Source organism: Vigna unguiculata, chromosome 6, assembly GCF_037176805.1.
Source record: "Vigna unguiculata cultivar grain cowpea cultivar isolate G323 ecotype 2 chromosome 6, ASM3717680v1, whole genome shotgun sequence".
NCBI classification, from domain to species: Eukaryota; Viridiplantae; Streptophyta; class Magnoliopsida; order Fabales; family Fabaceae; genus Vigna; species Vigna unguiculata.
The window spans coordinates 43,099,452-43,107,831 of NC_140797.1; the positions used below are offsets into that span (position 1 = coordinate 43,099,452).

General features: G+C 37.1%; 2 protein-coding genes across 2 annotated transcripts; one reads left to right on the top strand and one right to left on the bottom strand.

Moving 5' to 3' along the window:
• The first annotated feature begins 436 nt into the window (after nucleotides 1-436).
• On the top strand, nucleotides 437-5,592 carry LOC114186674 (E3 ubiquitin-protein ligase UPL5-like). Its single transcript, XM_028074650.2, has 3 exons — nucleotides 437-2,147; nucleotides 3,738-4,324; nucleotides 5,224-5,592. The coding sequence occupies exons 1-3, from the start codon at nucleotides 569-571 to the stop codon at nucleotides 5,485-5,487; spliced, it is 2,430 nt and encodes an 809-aa protein (XP_027930451.2). The 5' UTR covers nucleotides 437-568; the 3' UTR covers nucleotides 5,488-5,592.
• A 447-nt stretch (nucleotides 5,593-6,039) lies between these two features.
• LOC114187734 (Vacuolar calcium-binding protein-like protein) lies at nucleotides 6,040-8,101 on the bottom strand. Its single transcript, XM_028076074.2, has 2 exons — nucleotides 7,868-8,101; nucleotides 6,040-6,884 (listed from the first exon to the last, which is right to left on the bottom strand). The coding sequence occupies exons 1-2, from the start codon at nucleotides 7,880-7,882 to the stop codon at nucleotides 6,402-6,404; spliced, it is 498 nt and encodes a 165-aa protein (XP_027931875.1). The 5' UTR covers nucleotides 7,883-8,101; the 3' UTR covers nucleotides 6,040-6,401.
• Between the last annotated feature and the right edge of the window lie 279 nt (nucleotides 8,102-8,380).

The following is an 8,380-nucleotide window of genomic DNA, read 5'->3' on the forward strand; positions in this document are numbered from 1 at the left end:
ATGATAAAATAATGCCATTTTAAAGTACTTTTCACTAAAGATTTAATTTAACGAGCTTTTGCACATGCATTGATATTAAATATAAATACTCCATTCAAATGATAAAAATCTTATTTTATGATAATAAAAGAGTAATTGGTATTTTTTTTATAGTAGTAACTTATCATATTTTCCTATAATAATTACTTTGAAATTTTATCTCTTCATGTATTTTTTATGGTTTTTATCTTTTAATAGTATAAAATGTATCTAGAAGTTAATTTTTTAAAATAAAACGAGTCTTATTTTTATTTTTTATTTTATCACAAGAGGGAATAATTCAGTACTAATGGGAGCACTAACCTTCTTAATATATTTTTAGCATAATCATTTTAAAAGTCACAACAATTATTAAAGAATTAATTTCCTTAATTAATGAAGGAAGTAAATATACTGATTATTAGTATTATACAAGTAAAATCCGTATGAAGACTACAGTGAGGAGGAGGCCATGACGGACTTTAACGTTTTGTCTTGACCGCAGTAGCCGCCGTCAATAACAACCGACCACTTTCCGGCGGCGCCACTAATGTCTGGCGGAGAAGAAGACTCCGCCAATCCATTGCGGTGGCCGTTTCAGTTCTTCGTCCGTACGGTGTCAATGGGGCGTAGCATGGTGATGACTGGTTACCCGGAAGAGACCGTGAAATCTGTCCTTGTGAAGATCGCGTGGATGACGGGAATGCCGCTGAGAGAACTGAGAGTGATATACAAGGGAAAACAACTTCAATTGGAGAAGACTCTGGTGGAGTCCGGCATCGAGAACGATTCCAATCTCAACGTCGTTGGTCACTTGCGCAGCGGATTGTACCCGGCGGCGTCACGCCCTATCGACTACGTGCTATCCCTGCTAGCGCATGTGTTTACCAGCAACAACGGGAGCGCGTGTGCAGCCTTGAAGACCGTGAAGGCTCTCACCACGCGCCATTTCAGTCTCCCTGGTTTCGTGGAGCTTTACGCAGCCTCTAATGCCCCCACGATGCTGGCCTCGATCTACCACTCGTCATCTGGCGCTGATACTGGGAAAATAGCCGCGTCTTGCATAATGAATTTCATGAGTTGCGTGAGCGCGAAGAATTGGCAGGGGGGTTCCGTTGGTGCGGTGATGGAGTTTTGCAAGCAGCTTAGAAAGTTTGGGCGTGGAGACCATGATTATTTGTATCTTTCGTGTAGAAACACTTTGGGGCATTTGTTGAATACAATTGGGGTTTCCTATGGTTCTGGGAGTGTGAAAAAGAGGGTTTCCCTTCGCGATGTTTTTTCCTTTGTTCCCGAGCTTGTGGATTCGTTGTTAGTGAGTTTGGATTATAGTAAACGGGGTGGTAACACCATCCTCTCCATCACGGGGCCTTCGCCGGCAGAAGTTTCTGATTTGATAATATTCTTGACCCCTTTGAGGAATGCAATTATTCTGCAGAAGCAATTGTTGGGAGGTTTTGCGAGTGGGGATGATGAAAAATGTAGTGTGGAGAAGGATGGTGATCAGTTGCTTGAGGAAGAAATTGATTATCTTCGGCTTGTGTTTGTTAGGTTGTTGAGCAAAATGGATGAGTGTTTTCGCTTCATGGCGGAATACTTGGCGGGCAAGGAATCTGGTGGGAGGGGTTTTGTTCTCAATCACTCATGGTGTGAGTATCTTCGTATCTTGAAGGATTTGTATGATACTTCTAAAGTCTTTGATGGTGCTGAGGAAATGTTTTGGACAGTTTTGAGGTTTCATAAGAATATGCTGTCTGCGCTTGTTGTTGGGTTTGTGAAGAGAGGTGGTGATCATCGGTGGGTTCTTGATGACAAGAGTGTGACCAATTTTGAGTGTAGAAGGCACTTGGCGATGATTTTGTTCCCTGCTGTCGACGAAGGCTTTGACATGTTTCATGAGATGCTTATTGACAGGTCTCAGGTACTGGCGGAGTCCTTTGAGTACATAGGACGAGCGAATCCTGAGTCTCTGCGTTCTGGTCTGTTTATGGAATTCAAAAACGAGAAAGCTACAGGACCTGGTGTCTTACGGGAGTGGTTTGTTCTGGTGTGTCGAGAAATATTTGATTCACGACATGCTCTTTTTGTGTCTTGCCCGAATGACTGCAGGAGATTTTATCCGAATCCTGGTAAGTTTTATCTGGAAACCAAATTTATGTTATTTTCTCATGCTTACTGACTATTTTCAAATAGTGACAACCTTTCTTAAATATGTTGAGCTAGTGTTTAGGGGTTAAAACCTTTTTGTGCATTTAAGGGAAGTTGAGAGCTGAAACAAATCCTAGTTATTTATAAATGGCTTCTAACTTAAATGCAATAAAACAAATTGTGAAAACGAAGTGCTAGCTGTTGACTGCAGCTGAAGGGTGGCAAACATGGAGGTACGACCACATGGTTTAGTTGAGAATAGGTCTTATTTGTCTATTATCAGCAATAGTTCCTCTGGCATGTAAACGTGATCCTCTAATCTTCATCTTTAAGGGGCTCCATTATGTAGTAAATTTCCTTTTTCTTTCTGAACAGTACTTCTCTCGTCATTGCCTGGGGCAATGCGACACAGCCAAAACAGCTATGCAGTTCAGATTGGATCAATTGTAGGTTTTAGGCATCAAGTGATTGTAATCACTTGTAATGTATTTTTCCATTTACAGGCTCTGCTTTGTGATATCTGCTATTGAGCATCACTATTATGGGCCAGTTATTATATAATCGTAACCTTTTTTATCTTTCCCAGTGGCTTGCTATGCCAAAGTGTCATTTTCATCGGGAAAGTGCCATTTTCTTTTCCACATTGATGCCATCTTCAAACTATTTTTTTGTTGATTTTGGCTGATCTAAAGCGAGGAGATGTGTAAGTGAGGTCAACAATTTTAACCAAAACATTTTGTGAACGTGATCCACTTTAGATCAGTGGTAGCAGTAGATAGACCATAGTTTTATAATTTTACACGTCTCTTAATGTTAGACAAGCTAAACTATGCTTTTTCACTCTAGGCAAACGTATCAAACCATCAAGCAATCGAAAATGGGATAAATGTTCTCATGGGTAGTAATGTTGTTCTCCCCTGTTCCCTTCAGATTGTAGTAACGATGTGTTATTCATTCCTTTTATTTTTTTCAAAATAATTTGTTTGGAGTTTTGAAGTATATACATTCATCTTTTGTGATTATTATTTTTTCATTACAATAAGTTTATAAAATGTTGACACCTTGTCTTTTGGGGGGTGATCACTGGTCCAATTTAACCAACGAAGCCCTTTTTTCCAAAAGAAAAATATTTGGATATTCAGGTTATGTCAGATTCGAAGGGGTGTTGCCTAATGAACCATACCTTAGTTACTCCGGTTCCCCGGCTCCTTATTATTTCTACTATGTGAAGTCTAGAAGTTATCCATATTAAATCAAAATAAGTTTCAGTTATTTTAGAAAAGTCAAATGTATATGTTTCTGTATCCCATGAATTGTTATACTTATGTATGGCTGTAGTTTTTAGAAAAGTAAAATGTTGACCTTCATCAGTACCAATATTCTGCATTGTGTAACATGTCTAATAATTAGCATTTTGTTTCTAAACTTGAGTTCCCATTAGTTAATACTAGGTACCATGGTTGCATAGTGTTGAGTACTGATGTGTTTTGCTATATATCTTTATCAGTAGATATTATTAGAGATCTTTTTCTCAATCATGATTAGTTTCTTCTTTGTCTACTTAACTGCAGCATCTAAGGTACATCCTCGGCACCTTGAGTACTTTAGGTTCGCTGGTCGGGTTATTGCATTGGCTTTGTTGGAAAGGGTGCAAGTTGGTATTGTTTTTGATCGTGTATTTTTCATACAATTGGCTGGAATTCGTGTTACCTTAGAAGATATACGGGATGCAGATCCTTGCTTGTATAGAAGCTGCAAGCAAATATTGGAGATGGATGCTGAGTTCATTGATTCGGATGCATTAGGACTGACATTTGTTAGAGAGTTGGAGGAATTAGGATGCAGGGAAGTTGTCGAGCTTTGTCCTGGTGGGAAAAACATTATATTGAATAGTCAGAACAGGGAGCACTATGTTGATCTTCTCATACAGCATTGTTTTGTAACATCCATATCTGAGCAGGTAGCAAACTTTGCTCAGGGTTTAGCTGATATTCTTTCCAGCTCAAAGCTTCAACAGTTCTTCCAATGTTTAGAGCTTGAAGATCTTGATTGGATGCTGCATGGGAGTGAAGATACAATCTCTATTGAAGATTGGAAGGCACATACCGTGTACAAGGGCTATAAAGAGTCTGATTGTCAGATATCCTGGTTTTGGGAGGTGTGTAGGTTATACTGGTCTTACCTTTTTTCTTTTCTTTTCATTACATATTTTTTCTCCTGTTCTTTTTGAAGATTTCTTTACTAATATAATTTCACTGCACTCATTTTAACATTCAAGAACATATTAAATCAATTTTCCCTAATATGATTTTATTTTAGAAGCAGGAGTGGCTTTATTGGGCCGCAGTTATTTACTGCATGTGTCCCATATATCAGTCTCCGTTTCCATTTTGTCTAGTGTAGCAAAACGAGTTTTATTGCGTTATTGCTTCTTGGAACACAATCACTGTCTTGGCTATTTATAAAGTTTTTCAGCTTTCCACCAAGGCATTGTTTGCTTTGTTAAACCTCAAAACCACTATTTTCTTCCAGATCACCAATCATGTTCTCATCCGTGTTTATTTAAATGATTTCTCGCATCTAGCCTTCCATGATAGTTTCAGCATTTGATGTGCTATGGTATGTACAAATGTCTCCCATACGTACTGTCATGTCTCCAAATATATATATTTTTGTTATGAATCATAACATAATTTTGATACTCTAGCTTGCAACATATTTTTCCTGTGCCGAAACCTGACTAATAAAATTATGTTGCCGATTATCATCAGTTTGAGCACTCATTCAGATAGCAAGTAGTTTCCCAACATTATGAATCAACTGTTTTGAAGTTGAATTGCAGAATCTTGTTAAAATTTTGTTATACAATGGTGAATTCATCCAAAATACCTGAAAGTAGTAGTTTCATTGTTATTGAGATACAATAAATCTTACTGACAAGTTCTTCTGTCTTGTTTTACGTGGAAGTATTTCAAATTACTCATTATTTCGAGGTTTGATTGGAGTGCTATATTGTTAATTTCTAACATGATATTTTTGTGGAAAAAAACTTGGCAGATTGTTGGGAGAATGTCAGCAGAACAAAGGAGGGTTCTGCTTTTCTTTTGGACATCTGTGAAATATTTACCAGTTGAAGGATTCCGTGGTTTGTCTTCCCCTCTATCCATTTGCAGGACTGCAGAACCTGGCAATCGCCTGCCCTCATCTCACACATGTTTTCACCGTCTGTTTTTACCCAAGTATTCGTCTAGTGCTGTTATGCAAGATCACTTTGGAGTCATCACTCAAGAACACATTGCTAGTAGTTTTGGTATTAGTTAAATACATCAAATGTAGGTTCTCAATATTGTACATATTTTAAAGGGTAGGATAGGATTATTCGTCTCAAAATGATAAATTGAAAAGTCTCTTCATTTATGTTTCTCACATCAGTTCTGGATGCATTGCAATGGCAAGTGTTTATATCATTGATAATAATAAGTGAGAATTTCTTAAAAAGTGAATTTTAAATATAAACTTATAAGTTTTTGTATTTGACAATGTTTCTAGTTGATGATTTTACTTTATAGACTGTGGCCTTTAATACTTAATGATAATATTCACAATTAATAATTGTTTTCTGATTAACAAAGCAACTTTTAGTTTTTTTTTTTTTTTACAGAGCATAGTAATATAGTGTTAAAAGTTCTAATCCATTGCCATGGAATATTTATTAGTTAAAATTTGCATAAGTTTTTCATAGCTTTACCATCTAGTTTCGAATTAAATATGTTAATACATGATCTCGGATACAATTACTTTTCAATATTAAGAGTTTAATGTGGATGGCAACAAGTTTGGAAAGGAAAACATTATTTCGTAAAAACAACAATATAACTTATAAAGTAAATATTATTTATTCAAACCTAAAGAAACACAATAACACACCATCACAAACTCATTTAACCCAGCCAATAAACATCACTCCTAAGCTCCCGCACCAGCAGCTTAGCTAAATTCAACACACGAGTCGTAAAATTTTCCATGTCATCCCTTGCCAAGCATGCTGATGTGGAGCCAAGTGTCGTGCTTACACGTAGGTATACCCTCCATACAACCATCATAATATAATAATAATATAAAACTAAAGAAATATAATAGGAGAAAGCTTTTCAACTTGGCATGCAAAATGGTAGAACCGATCCCCACAAGTAGGACCATTTAAACTTCTTTTCTTACTCACAGTGTCCATAGGTCTAAGCTTCAGTCTTCTCAACAACAGGAACCTCTTCCACTGCCTCACCGGCTTTGTTTTCTTCATTTGTGGTTGCTGCTTCTGTTTCAGTACTTGCTTTCGTCTCCTCTGCTGTTGCCTCTTCTTTCACTTCGTCACTTTTCTCTTCTGCTGACTTCTCTTCTTCTGCCACCGCTTCCTCTGTCTCCTTTGTCTCTCTCTCCTCACTCACAACTTCATCTGGAACTTGGTTTTCTGTTTCGTCTGGGGTTTCTTCTGTAGTTGTTGTTTCTGCTGCTGCTTCGGTGGTTTCCTTCTTTGCTTCTTCGGTGGTTGATTCTGGGGCAGGAACCTCATCGGCTGGTTGTTCTGGGGCAGCAACCTCAGCAGCTGGTGGTTCTGTGGCAGGAACCTCACTGACTACTTCTTCCGGGGTTGTTTCCACGGTCTTGCTCACCTCGGTTGTTTCAGTATCTTGCACTGTTGCTGGTGCTTGCTGTGCAACCTGTAACATTTCTAATTATATTTAACAAAGTCTTGTTCCAACCTTAACAAAGATGGATTGGAAACAAGAAAAACCAATAAAGTTGATAGAAGAGACGATAGTGAAAGATCACATAGTCACCACTTTGACGTGTTATAAGATAAATGTAAATCGTTTAATAGAACTTAGCTTATACAGTGAAGTGTCAACTTGGTGATAGAATTAATTGTTTTCCTTTTATTTTGAAGTAGATGCTCAACTTGGTTTCGAGCGTGTTAACTAGCTTCAACAATTAGTTGGGTTACGTTGGATTGAACTTTAAAGAAATTAATAACAATCTACTTATAGGAAAAAAAAAAAAAGTTACGTAATAAATCGATCTATGATGTTGTTTCGATGATACATACAACTGTGATCTTTATACCAGAAAATGAAAACGAGGTCCACATAGAACTGTTGATCGCAATCCAATTTCACACATCAATGAATATTGCAAAGATATTGGTCAACTGGAAAAGATTCGTGATTCATACAAAAACAAATCAATGATGAAAAAAAAAAAACTATGGAACACGTTGATTCCTACAAATCTCGTGCAGTTGAAGTAGCCGATCGCAGTTATAATTTATGGATTTTATATATTGAGGTTATCAAATATCGCAGCAACAAAAACAAAGATAGATCGGGAAAAACAAAAGTGAAATAACATGATCAAGGTGCTTTATAATAAGACTAGCTATTAATTACCATCGCAAATGCAACGTATATATGTATAACTAGGTAGATCGCACCTCAGCACGTAATAGAAAACCAAACTGATTCTTTGATCGATATATAGTGAATAACACAAGAACAAAGAAAGTGAAGAAAGGGTTACTATGTTAAAGTTTTTATTTTCATCGTGTGCATGTAGGAACCATATAAACTACTGCTACAGACGTGGACCAGTAAAGGAATGTACAAAACCAGAGGCAATAAACAACGAAACTGTGTCTTTGAATTACCTCAACACTGGCCATTTGGAAAGGAGAGGGTGATTAAAAAAAGCTGAAAGTTGAAGGTTGGAGGGTGTGTAAACGAGCGAGGAACACAGAGAGAAAGAGTGATGGTAATTGTGAGTGAGGTGATCAAAATGAAAGAGGTTTATATAGAGCTGCAGTGTGATGAACAGTAGATGGAACTCCAAAGAGAGAGTGTGTGAAGTGTGTTTGTGTGCGGTGTGATCAGTTGGAAGAATCTTTTTCAAAAGAGATTGCTGATATCACTGACAGAAAATAAAAGACACTGGTAGCATGCCCAGTTGTCAATGTTTCTCCTTTTCATTGTTTATCTATTATCTCTGCAAAACAACATAAAAAAATATGTACACATAGATCACACTTACCGCTACAATTATTTGAGTTACGCGTATAAGATATATAGCAATTCAGTGAAACTGTGAGAGCATTCCTTTTAATGGTTCATTTTATCAAATACAGTATAATTCCTAATTGTCATTTTAGAATCAGCTTTCTCTT